At 36.7% G+C, this 13,052-nt stretch overlaps 1 protein-coding gene across 1 annotated transcript in view; it reads right to left on the reverse strand.

Moving 5' to 3' along the window:
• The window catches only part of CUL2 (cullin 2), a 103,475-nt gene extending 91,672 nt beyond the window's left edge, over positions 1 to 11,803 (reverse strand). Inside the window, exons 1-3 of the mRNA XM_012642183.1 lie at positions 11,650 to 11,803; positions 6,906 to 7,008; positions 2,728 to 2,822 (exon numbers count right to left, since the gene is read on the reverse strand). Of these exons, the coding sequence (XP_012497637.1) occupies positions 2,728 to 2,822; positions 6,906 to 7,008; positions 11,650 to 11,768 (317 nt within the window). The 5' untranslated portion in view covers positions 11,769 to 11,803. The remainder of the gene's footprint in view (positions 1 to 2,727; positions 2,823 to 6,905; positions 7,009 to 11,649) is intronic.
• Between the last annotated feature and the right edge of the window lie 1,249 nt (positions 11,804 to 13,052).

Here is a 13,052-nt window from a genome sequence, read left to right on the forward strand (position 1 = left end):
AGACTAATGACTATGATGAACTCTAAGAACAACTGAGATGAATATAGAGTCCTAAAATAAAATATAATGTGTGGTAGGACCTGTAATGTTCAACTGTGCACTTTTCACCATCCTATAACAGATTTCACTATCATGCCTTTACTGCTCACCGCGTGAAACAACTCATTTCAAAGAGTCTACCGATGTGTAAATTGCTATTGACAATACAAGTATGTAGGCAACAACCATAAAATCTGTATATTAAAAATACATTTTCCAAGGTTTATTACACCAAAATGAAGGATCCACTTAGCATTTACAGACAATTGAAATTAAAAACAAAAACAACAAAAATTTCCACTGCATAACTCCACCAACAATTTTGGGACACAATGAAAAATATAAAATATAATTCCTGGAATTAACTCCAAGGCGATATACCCACAACCATTTACACAAGCTCCACTTCACAATTCACTGGCATCAAAGCTCTAGACTCCAAGGCTTACAACCTTGATGTGCCATTTGACATTTTAGTCTTCTCTAACCACACATTAAACTACTAATAACTAAAATCGGTTAATACCAGGGCAAGCACAGTATGTGTGTAAAAGATACGAAGCTCAGTTTTGAACATCTGCAGTAGGACAACATACCTATGGAACATCCTGAAAGTATAGGCAGCTTGCTAAAAAAACTCCTCTGAAACTTAGACCACCTGGGACAAACATATATCTTGGTAGTTATCAACACATAGGCTGTAGCTAAAGCCAGGAGTGATTAAGATCACCCTAGAAAGAATGTGCAGTACAGGCACACCTGTTTTATTGTACTTCACTTTATTGTGCTTTGCTTTATCATACCGGGCAGACATTGTGTTTTTTTTGCAAATTGAAGGTTTGTGGCAACCCGGCAACGAGCAAGTCTACCAGTGCCGATTTGGGTTTAAATTCTGCCCTTGTGATTCATTAGCTGAGTGACCCTGAGCAAAGTCATTTCACCTCTCTGAGCATTCCTTTCCTCGGCTATACAAATGGAGATACTGCCTGCCTCATATGGTTTTATACACACCCACGCACAAAAGCATATATATTATATATATTGCAACATTTACTAAAAGCTCATAAATAGTACCAATTTAAATAGCACCAAACTAATTGATGTGGTTACACAAAAGGGCAGAAGAGCAAAGCGAATTGTACATGTCCTAAAAAATGAAGACAGAATGGAAAAACAACTCAAATCTTTACTGAAATGCATCAGCTAAGCAGGGATCCCACTGCATGGCACCTGGTCTCAACACTCTCTCTGTCATCTGTATTCGAAAGGCCCACATGTCCCAGTAAAGGCAAAGGCATGTACACACACTCTCTCTCTTTTACCCTCCAAATCCCCCCACTTTCCCTCGCAATTTAGCCACGAAATTTTTACAGTTCTTTTATGATTATCTAACCTTGGTCAATAAGGAAAAAAATCAAATGTCAAGATGTTTCCTATACAGCAAACACTTTTATAAAAGCTGAAGCCACAGTAAACCTGTGTTTGTCAGAAATTGCTGGTCTCTGGTGTTTCGTTTTGCTCTTCTAAGAAGAAATTAAAACCACTGGGCCACTGAGAAGCAAGCCCCAGTTTCTAACACGGGCAGCTCAGAGTGGCTCGACGCCACTTCTATCATCAACCTTAGGGATGCTGAACAAGTGGAGCAAAGGAAGACAGATGTGTCAAGGGAACTGGGCCCTGGCCTCCCAATATGGTCCCCCAACAAAGCACAGTGTGACCGTGCAGAGAACGCCTGGAGACCCAGCTCAACTCCTCAGCTAATCCCAGTGAGAAACTGAAGCAGGAGCCCATCTGCGGCCCAAGCCACAGTGCATAAGGCAAAAGTACCAATGCCTCCTTGACGGCCACAGCCATTTCAAGTGAGGACATCCTAGGTTCAAGGGCATAGGTCTCAGGTACTTAATGACACTATTCCGTATTTATCCACTATTCTTCAATGAACAGATGTCTGCCTTACACCCCTAAGTACTTATGTCCACTGTCTCCATGAATGGGTTAGAGAGGATCAGCACAGAGTGCCATGAAAACACACATGAGTGCAGTTAACACAAAAGCAAGAGACTGGGAGGGGCAGAACAGGAAGTTTAGGGAAGGGAATATCAGAAGAAGGCCTCAGAATTCATCATTCAGAAAAAGGAAGAAAAGCAATCAATCGAGGCAGATGGAACAGCACGAGGAAAGGCAGGAAGATGGGTGAGACCATGGGGCGTTATGAACTGCAGGTAACTCAATATGCCTAGAGAATGGGGATGGAGAATTAAGAGCAAAACTACTGAGTATTTTAAGTAATAATATTCCCCTGAAATATAGAATACTGAATGCTAGAGTCAAATAAGGACATTTGGAGGGGACCTGGGCTTAGATTTACTCCTCTAAGTTTCACGCAAGCTGAATTTTCAGTGTTCTCTGTCAAGATTTAATGTGTGCTACAGGTTCCAGACAATTGGCAGAATCAGACCCATGCTAGTAAATACAGTTTTGCTTGCCACAGAATAGCTTTCCACACACTGCCTGGCTCCCCCAGACCCACCTGGCTCAGACTACAGGCCTTTCCCCATAGCAGAGAAAAGTCCAAGTAGGAGGGTATGCTTCAGTTCTGCACATTTCATTGGGAAATAGGTAATTAAAAAATTATTGAATGCAGGCAATACCCCGTTTAGATTGTCAAGATCTTAAAAGCACACTTACCTATATAAGCAGTCCATATAGTCTGCACCCTTGCTATATTCTTCCCAATACCTATGATACATAACAAGTACTTGTTCTTCTGACTCCAGAACTCTCTATATAAAGAGGAAAAATATTTTTACTTGTACTTCTCCACTTTTACGTAAAAAAAAAAAGAAAAAAGAAAAGAAAAGAAAAATATTTTTACTTGGAAAGCACTAATCATTTTCATTGTAAACTATAAACTGTATCAAAATTAATGTTCTAAAATAACTTACATAATTCACATATTAAAAATTACATCTATAAATTGCATTTTAATTTAACTATCTTTAGTAAAAATGAAACAACTGAGAAAGCCTTAGATATGAAACCGAAGCATCCATAATAGAGAATAAATAGTTTCGTTCACCAAGATAAAAGGACAAACTGTAACAGTTTGATGCTGTCTTTGGACTAGAATATTAAGATCAGATTAAAATAGAACACAATTCTATTGTCTTCTATCTTGTTTCCTCAAATCCACCACTTTTCAAATTTTTTAAAAACTTCTCTGGTGATATTTGAGTCCTTGATAAAAAAAAAAAAAAAAATTTTAAAAAACTGACAGATAACACTGTATGTATTCATTGAGTACAACATGATCTTTTGAAGTATATATACATTATGCAATGGTTAAATCTAGTTATTCAACAAATGCATTATCTCACATAGTCAAATCCATTACTTTCTATCAGCCTGAGTTAAGTATATCATCACTCCAAATTAAACTATTCACTTTTGTGAATAAGACTATTTATGGAAATTGATACATTTTCCACATTCCCCAAAATAAGTTGCTTTATATTTACTTAATAGAAAGCTATTTTTTGAAAACTGAAAATCTCACTGAAATCTCAGGTCTATTTTTAAAGGAAATATAATCTAACAATAAAAATCCATTGGACTGATATGCAAGAGATTTTAGGTTCTCTTACCTTAGTTCTGTCATTAATTGCCCACATGCCCTTAAGCAAGTCATGACCTCAATTTCCATCTAATTAATTCTCTGATGAAAAGCAATGCTTTTAAACTTGTAATTTTAACAATTTAGGCTTAGGGTGACAATAATAACCTATAAATAGCATTTTTTGCCTATCAAGTTGGCAAATAAATTTAAAATAGCAACTACTCAATAATGCTACGGAATAGGGCACCCTTCTGTGAGCTACTGCTGCTGCTTGGATAAACATAAACCTGGAGAACAATTTGTTAATATACGTGGAAAACAATTAGAATGTGGGTGACCCAGCAATTCCATGTCTAGGAATTTATCCTCCAAAAAACTTTGTTACACAACAGTAATCTAGCTACAAGGATGCTCACAGAGTACTGTTTATAATAACAAATTATATAAAATGGAAAGACTCTACATGCTCAGCAATATGGGAGCATTTAAACAAACCATAGTATTTCATATCAAGAAAAACTTTACAAATCACTGCCAGGATTACAAATATCTATTTAATGACAATGAAAGATACTTACATAACTACTAAAAGCAAAAAGCAGATTATAAAAGTGAATAACATAACTTCATTTTATAATAAAAAGTAGAAGTCTATACAAAGCAAGAATATGTAAAGGACATAAAATTAAATAAATATTAATATATACTAAAATAGATATATTTAAGTTAGATATATCAAAAATGTTAACAGTGGTTATTTCTGAAGGTATGTTATGGGCAGTGTTTATTTTTTTCTTTTTGCTAATCAGTATGCTCTAAATTATCTATAATGGTAATGCAATACTTTACTAATGAAAAAAGTTCCCTCCCCCATCAAATCAGATTTCCTTTTCATAGGTAAAACAGCTTCAATTCTGCTAGCTATGTAACAATTTATACAAGTTTTGCAATCTTTCATAAAACTGCTTCATAATAACACTTGGAAATCACAGAATTATGCCAATGTTGATTTCTTACTTTTAATAACTCTACCATTATTATGGAAGATGTTAACATTAACAAGCTGGGTGAAAAGGATGTGAGAATTCTCTATACTATTTCTGCAACTTTCTATAAGTCTAAAAAAATTCTGAAATTTTTAAAAATTTGTTTTAAAAATCACACAACTTAACCTGAAATATAAAACCAAAAAGTGTATAAATGTCTTACATAATTATCAATTATGGTATAACCAAAGCTCACTAGCTTACAACAGCAGAATTTTAAAACTAAATTAACACATTAAACATTTTAAAGCCACTTTAAAGTATGTGCTGTCGAAACTACTTTGATGAGCTGATAAATGCACACACTAGAACACTAAAATGTACGTGCCATATACTATAAAAATTAGAGCTCTTCCTTTGAATGTTTTAAGGGAAATACCAGATGATCAACTGTGCCCTACTTATGGGTTCTTACCATTTTTAAAAGTATCCACAAAAAAAAAAAATCTGACTTGGTGAGATCTGAAAAAGAAAAAAAAAAAAAAAAAGGAAAGAAAGAAAAAAAAAGAAAAAGTATCTACTCCTGGCCATGGGGAGGGTTAGAAGACAGTTTATATAAACTGTGTGGTTTTATTCCCATTTTACAGATAAAGAAATTTAAAGCTCAGTCCATAAGATAGTTGTTAAGTGGGCTTCCCATGGTCACAACAGCTAATCAACAGTTTAGTCAAGATTCTATCCAGAGTAGGGCTTATTTTAAAAAAAAAAAAAAAAAGATTCTAGTCCAGGCAATAAATTATCTCATCCAGTTCCTGATAAGCTCATTAGTCCAAATTAAGTTAGAAATGGTCCATAGCAAAATACATCCTTGGGTTATGGATGAGACACCTTCCTGAGAACAACTTTAGGTCGGCTTCCTATGTGACATGGATCCCTGATGAACAGTGCATATACAGTAATAATAATAATAATGATGATAATACAATGGCTCATATGTGGTAATAATGCAGTGTAATACTGTAATAATAATAATATCCATGTACTGTAATAAGTTATAGATACTGTGCTCTTTTAATTCCTAAGCTAATAGAAATCTTATTATTTTGATTTTCTATCCAAATCAATAATAACCTTTCCATTTCAGTAGTTAATCCACCACACTTAACCGATGCTTTCATTGGAGCACTCCCTTCACATGTTCCATTATTCTCACTTTATCCTTTATAATTGTTCCATAATCAAGCGACTGAAGCCTAATGCCTTCCCAATGAATAATGGCATTGGTCTTTCTCTGAAGGTGTTTCCATTGCAATCATCTTTCTCTTCTCTGCAGGCTCACCTGCACTTGCAGTGGACTTTCACTTTGGAGGCATGGTCACCAGGGTAAACACAGACTCACAAAACCAAATAAAAAAGTTAAGATGAAAGTGATACTGTGCGCAAGCGACCATATAAACAATGAGACTAGCTGCTACTGTAAAGATGCTGCGTCAGGCTGCGATCGGAGGCTCACGCCTGTAATCCTAGCTCTCCGGGAGGCCAACGCAGGAGCATTTCTTGAGCTCAGGAGTTTAAGACCAGCCTGAGCAAGAGCGAGACACTGTCTCTACTTAAAATAGAAAAATTAGCCTGGCGTGGTGGCATGCACCTATGGTCCCAGCTACTCAGGAGGCTGAGGCAGGAGGATTGCTTGAGCCCAGGAGATTGAGGTTGCTGTGAGCTACGGCAATGCCACTGAACACTAGCCTGGGCAACAGTGAGACTGTCTCAAAAAAAAAAAAGCTACACCAACAAACTGCTTATGCCACACAAATTTGCTTACATGTGTGGAAGAAACTATAATAGTTCCTGGATTATTAATCTGATTATTTAATTATAAATCATCCTTATGGGGAGTCTTGGGAGCCCGTTCCTAAGTATGGAACACCATAAGTTGGGTCGGCTGTAACCCAGGGACTGACTGTACCACAAAATCCATACACAGATCAAGTTTGTGATGTTGCCTTTAAATACATGGCATACTGATCAAAACAACTGGTTACAGAGACCACTTTTATCATCATTTACCATTTCCCTTTTTAATTTTAGGTTTTTGAAAGCCTTTATATAGCATATGAAAAGACAGCTGAAAGACTGAAAATAATAAAGATAGACATTTATAAATAGCATCAGAGGACACAGGAGTCTGCACTGGAAAACACTGAACTATTAAAGTAACGATGCAGCTATAAACACATTTATATCATGTATGTATCATTTCTTACCTTGTGCAAATGCCGAACGTGATTTTCCAAAAAAATCTTAGTTTCTGTATAAAGTCTTTCTCCAAGGGGTTCAGGATAGGCCACACATAAAGCATAGATATCTCTAGTTATATTATTAAGGTTTTCATATTCATTGACATATATTTTTAAAACAATGAGATTTAACTCATTTGGTATTAAATGAAAAATTTCATTTTTATGGTTTAGGCTTATAATATACATACTATTGTCTTATAAATGTGACAAAAGTGAAATACATAACCATGTTTACTTCAAAAAGCACAATAAGATTCATTCATTTATTCATTCAACAAGTATTTACCGAAAATTATTTGAGGACACTGTGAGGAAAATGGTACCTGTTAGAGAGGTTAAAATCCAGAGGGGGTTTCTGGAAAATCAAATTACCCAGAAACCTACAAAATAAGGTTTATGTAAGAATGGATATAAGCACAGTATCAACAAGTGGCTAAGGAACATCAACAGAGGCAGATATGTCTAAGCAATTCTGAAAAACAAAACAGAAAAATTACTCACTTGACACATTCTCCCACGTCACAGTACTCCAAATATTCTACAACCTATCCACTGTCCTTCAGCATTTATTCTATTAGAAGAAATATCATATGCATAGTAATAGTGATATCAACTAATCAATTAAGCTTTTGAATACCATCACCAGTGGCAGACAAACTCTAACAGGAGTTGGAAGAAATGAGATCTAATTGAGACTTTACCTTTTACCAGCCACTGACCTTTTGTTTGTTTGTTAGCTTGTTTGTTTGTTTTTTTTGTAGAGACAGGGTCTCCCTAGTTGCTCAGGCTGGTCTCAAACCACTGGCCTCAAGCAATTCTCCTGCCTTGGCCTCCCAAGTGCTGGGGTTATAGGCGTGAGCCACTGCACTGAGCCATAACCAGGGATCTTAGCCTCTCTGGGGTGCCATTTCACTTTTGTTTTTTTTAATATCCTGTGCTTTACTGAATCCTTTTAATACCCCCAAGGATTAAAAACATTATGCTAAGGATAAAAAGAGACTTAAGGCAACACCACTTTATGATCTTGGGACCAGACACAGTATTAGATAGGATTCTGGAGACTGATATGCTGCCTCCAACAAACGTGAAAAAGCATTCTGGAGGTAACAGCTCATTTGCCCTCATGAACACTGACACCTGAACCCCGTCTAGGTCAAGAACTCCTCGTGGTTGTCTCCAAGATCGTTCCATGGCAGAGCTTTGGCATCTGATCAGTAAAATGACCACTTCCAACTGCCTCCAAGGTAAACATAATAAACATTCCTCTGACATCTCCAGAGTCCCTGTAAGGCCCAAATAAGCTCATGTACATTAAAATGCTTCATAAACTACACATCACTAACCAAATCTGGACAATAAAGGACATGAGCAATTTGAGACCAGCCTAACTAAAGACCCAGATAGAAACTGAAAATAAAGTTAATGATTTAGGATGGAATCAAGTATTTATATTTAATATAAAGACCAAGAAATATTACAAAATAAAAACATACACTTAAAAATATATTAGAGTTGAGATGCAGGTTCCTCCTTCTCTACTTACCCATAACACTTTATGTATTCTTCTACCAAACTTATTTTTATACAACAGACATTATTTATACCTTTGCCATCCACACTAGCCTATTGTTAATCACTTCTATATTCCCAGCTCCTAGGCACAGTTCGTGGCATGTGACAGGCCCTTATTAAATGCTTTTTAAAGGAAGGGAGGTGGGAAGTCAATGTCATGTGTTCTACTAACCTAGTGCCCTACTCCACAAAGAGCAAACAGCCCTCCCCACACGAGGTCACCATCTGGAAGACTTCAGTAAGACCTTTCTTTCCATCTTCCTTCTAAACACTTCTTACTTACTTTTAATTATAATGAGTAACTAATAAAATAGCTTCATATATGTATGTGTATATATATTCCTTCAACATACCACTGCATTAAATATAAACAAAAAATTTCTTTATAATCTTAAAAAACAAAAATAGTCAAGCAAAAAAATCATCCATATAATGTAATATCACTGAGCCAGAATTTTTTGTAGGAAAAAAATATACAATCAGAAAAAACATATTAGCTATTATTTTAAATGAACTTAGATATAATATGGAACCTTTATGAACTAAATTAAAGTAAAAGAGAACAGGCTATAAAACTATTCACTAGCAATAACATAATACATCAAAATATCAACCTATATTACAAAGAAAGTAGAAATCTGAAAATATACCACCTAAGAAAGAAGAATTTAAAAAATGTCTCGGTATATAAATTCTACAGAAGATTGGTTTGGTGGAGGAGAGAGGGAGCAAGGCGTCGGTAGAGAAGAAAGGTGCTTCAAAATAATGTTAGCTGAACACTTGGATACAGCCTGGAGTCCCTGCAGTTTTCAACTATAAATTCTTTTTTTTAAAAAAGAAAGTCCTAGGGCTGTGAGTGGTGGCTCACATCTGTAATCCTAGCACTCTGGGAAGCCAAAGTGGGAGGATCACTTGAGGTCAGGAGTTGAGACCAGCCTGAATAAGAGCGAAACTCCATCTCTACCAAAATAGAAGAAATTAGCCGGGTGTGGTGGTACACGCCTGTAATCCCAGCTACTCAGGAGGCTGAGGCAGGAGGATCACTTGAGCGCAGCAGTTTGAGGTTATAGTGAGCTATAAGGAGGCCACTGCACTCTACCTGGGGCAAGGCGGCGAGACTCTGTCTCAAAAAAAAAAATAAATAAAGTCCTAATTTACTACGTAATTTAAATCCCCTAAGGGCTTTTGTTTTGTTTCATCATAGAGATTTATATTATTCAAACTCAATTATTCACCACAAACTTACCCTAGTAAAATCAGACATAGAAAAGTTGTCAGAATAAGGGGAACAAGGGGTGCTTCCGGGATGCTCAGAGTGTTCTATTTATTGGATACATAGGTATATTCATGTTGTGAGAACTCATCTTTGGGCAAAATCACAAAGAAAAGGAGGGAATTTTGCTTTAGAACCAATATTAACACAGCCCTTTATTTTTCAAAAGGAAATTTAAAACAAGGGATTCCATTCTTTAATTTTACTTTTTTGTACATAATTTTTATTTTGGGGGTAATTCATGATCAGGTTAAGAATAACTGATCCACCTTAGGTGATTCAAATAAACAGGGGTCACTTTCCAGGGAAGTCATCCATTTCAAGACCACTTATAAACCAAGCAATTAACTATATATTCTGTACAACAATAAAGAATGTATTCATCTTTTCTTTTTCTTCACCTCATGCTCATTTTCCATCTTCCTGTAATCTTCTATGACAAACTCCTTTGCTTCCCTCTCTGATTAGGTAAAATAATCTTACAAGTACCTAAGTACTTGCCTAGCCCAACCACATTCACAAACAAGTAGCCTTTAACGCTTTTTCAACGTTTATTAAGATTCCTGCCCCAAATCAATCCATAATGTTCCACAGAAAAATTAGCTATCTAATTTAAAAGACTAATCGAATAATATGTTCTTCAAATGCAGAATCCCTATCAATTGTCCTCTGCACAGACTGGGAAGCACAGGGATTAGGTGTTTAAAATCTTGTATTCAAAGCTTTGCTCCATCAATTACTACCTGCATGAAGCTGGGCAAGTCCATTTACCTCTGAGACCAGCTTCCTCATCTGTTCCATAAAGAGGAGGAATTATATCTGCCCCAGTGATCCGATAGGCTTGTTTGAGGTATCAAATAACATAAGAAATGCAAAAGATCTTTGCAAATTATGAAGCCTTCAGAAATGTTACCATCAGTTTATGTTTCTTCAATGCCCAGAACATAGGTAGCCTAGCAAATGTTCCTCATTGACAACTGCAGTTGTGATCAGTTAAGTGGTTCCCTGTTGGTCTAAAAGAACTTCACTGTTCTGGCATCAACACTCAGCTTAATATTAACTGAGTTAGGCACTGAGAACAAGCTGAATCACTGTCTTATGAAAGCATTTCTAAAGAACGTACGCCCTACACAATGAGGGCAACCCTTCCTTAGCCCCAGAAGATTGCTAGAAGAGGGCAGTGCTAGTTAGGTCTGGCAGACTGCTGTCATGTAAGGAATGAAGGACACCAGGCTTCAGAGCATCCTACAGAAAGCACGAATCTGCATTTTTATGCAAAACAGCCAAATTTCATAGACAATCTAATTAAAAAGCATGTTTCCATCCCGGTCATTGAACTTGCTGCTCACCCTCTGCCTAGAGCACTCTACCCCCAGAATCTGCAGGACTTGTTCCCTCACTTGGTTCCTGTCTCTGCTCAAATGCCACCACCCTCAGGAGGCCTTCCTTGACCGACTGCATACCTGTACTCCAAGCCTTCACCACACCCTCACCCTGCTTTAATTTTCTCTACGATATTTATCACTACCTATTATTAGAAGCAATAACATTAGATTCTTTTATCTGTTTATTGCCTGTTTCCCTTATTATAACGGAAAGCAGTTTTTCTGCTTCACAACTGTATTCTCAAAGCCTAAAGTAGTACCTGACAAATACTAAGTACTCAATAAATATTTGTTGAATGAAAAGTTATCAAAACTTGACTGCCACAAGAGGTGATGAACTTGGATATGTAAATAACAATGTATTTGAAAATACTTACGCTGGAAAGTTCTTCCATATATACAAGCTTAAACCTGTACTTCCTTTTCAACAAGTTTATCAATTCTAGAACAATGATCCAAGCTGCAACTAAAAGGATACGAGAAGCGATCGTTCCAAGTTGCTCTTTCGACGTATTCCAACATGACAACAGCTTTGATAGTAGTTAATAGTTTGTTCCATGTTTCATCGAAATCTACTACTCTTGGTTTCAAAGACATTGTGCAAGGTTAGTGTTGAATCTGTCAATCAAAAACATTAACAATGTTAGCACGAATTCGACAAACTTGGTTAATTGTTTTTAAAGCACCATGTACTTAAACAGCATGACATATGAAAGGAATAAGAACAGAACCTGGAACATACTAAGAACACAATAAACATTGATTACCATCTTTTCGTAACTATCTGGACAAGACATTTCATAGACTGTTTACATTCATCACAAATTCTAGGAAATGGAAAGCTTTTAGTAAAATTATTTATGATCAAGGGTATCATTTCGAAGATTTATAAACCTCCCTTAATATGTTGAGGGAAAGAAGTAGGGACCTAGTTAACCAAAGAGCCAAATCCCACCACGGGAAACACACAGGACACTCAACAAAAAGGTTTTGGTCCCAAATCCTTGTCATTGGCACTCCTTAAACTGGAGAAAGAGAAAAGGAATAAGAAAAGACACAAGAAAATGAAAGGGTTTATCTTCCTGGAGCATCAGTTTTGGTAAAAGATTAGAGAGGAAATTTACATTTATATTAAAATAAATGGTGAACTGTAAGTAGAATAGAAAATTCGCATGACCTTTTAAGATAAAAAATTAAAGATATCAAACAAATGTCTGCTTCACAGCAGAGAGCTTCAGGCTCCTTCTCAGATTCTTGGAGTATATGCAGCCCAACTCCTCCAATGAGAAGCACAGCTCTAGCACTGAACCCCGGGCTCCAGTGAACTTGATAGGACTTTACTGGAGCTACAAAACTCCTCCTGCCTGGCTGACCAGCCCCACTTAGGAATTAGCTGGTTTCCAGCAACAAAAGGGTCCTAAGGTTATGAAGCATGGTTCAAGCTAGATTCTAAATCTTTCTCAACATCACACTGGAATAGAACTAAAAGAGAACTTGCTAAGTTAAATTGAATGGCACAGGGAATGCTTTTCTGGGATATATGTTTTAACATCCTCCACGGAGTCTCCCCTTATTTCAGGACTGCAAAGCACCAACCTAGTCTGCAGCCAAGGCCAAGCAAGGATGAAATCTCTTTTCTCTTGTCTCCCACAGTGGGGAATACAGGGGGTAAAACAACGAGGAGGAAGGAATGAGGCATAAAGAGCAAAGGAGACAGGTGGAGGGCAGCTACCCTGCCAGCTACAAAACACCAGAGGTCTTTCAGTTCTGAGAATTCAAGAGGAGCCCCAGGAATAGCCTCCATGGGAAAAAGGGAAAAAATTTAAAAAATCAGAGAAAAGTCAAATGTCCAAATAAGGGTATGCCACACTGAATCAACAC

The sequence above is a fragment of the Propithecus coquereli genome, unplaced genomic scaffold (assembly GCF_000956105.1).
Source record: "Propithecus coquereli isolate 6110/MARCELLA unplaced genomic scaffold, Pcoq_1.0 Scaffold177, whole genome shotgun sequence".
In the NCBI taxonomy this organism is placed as follows: Eukaryota; Metazoa; Chordata; class Mammalia; order Primates; family Indriidae; genus Propithecus; species Propithecus coquereli.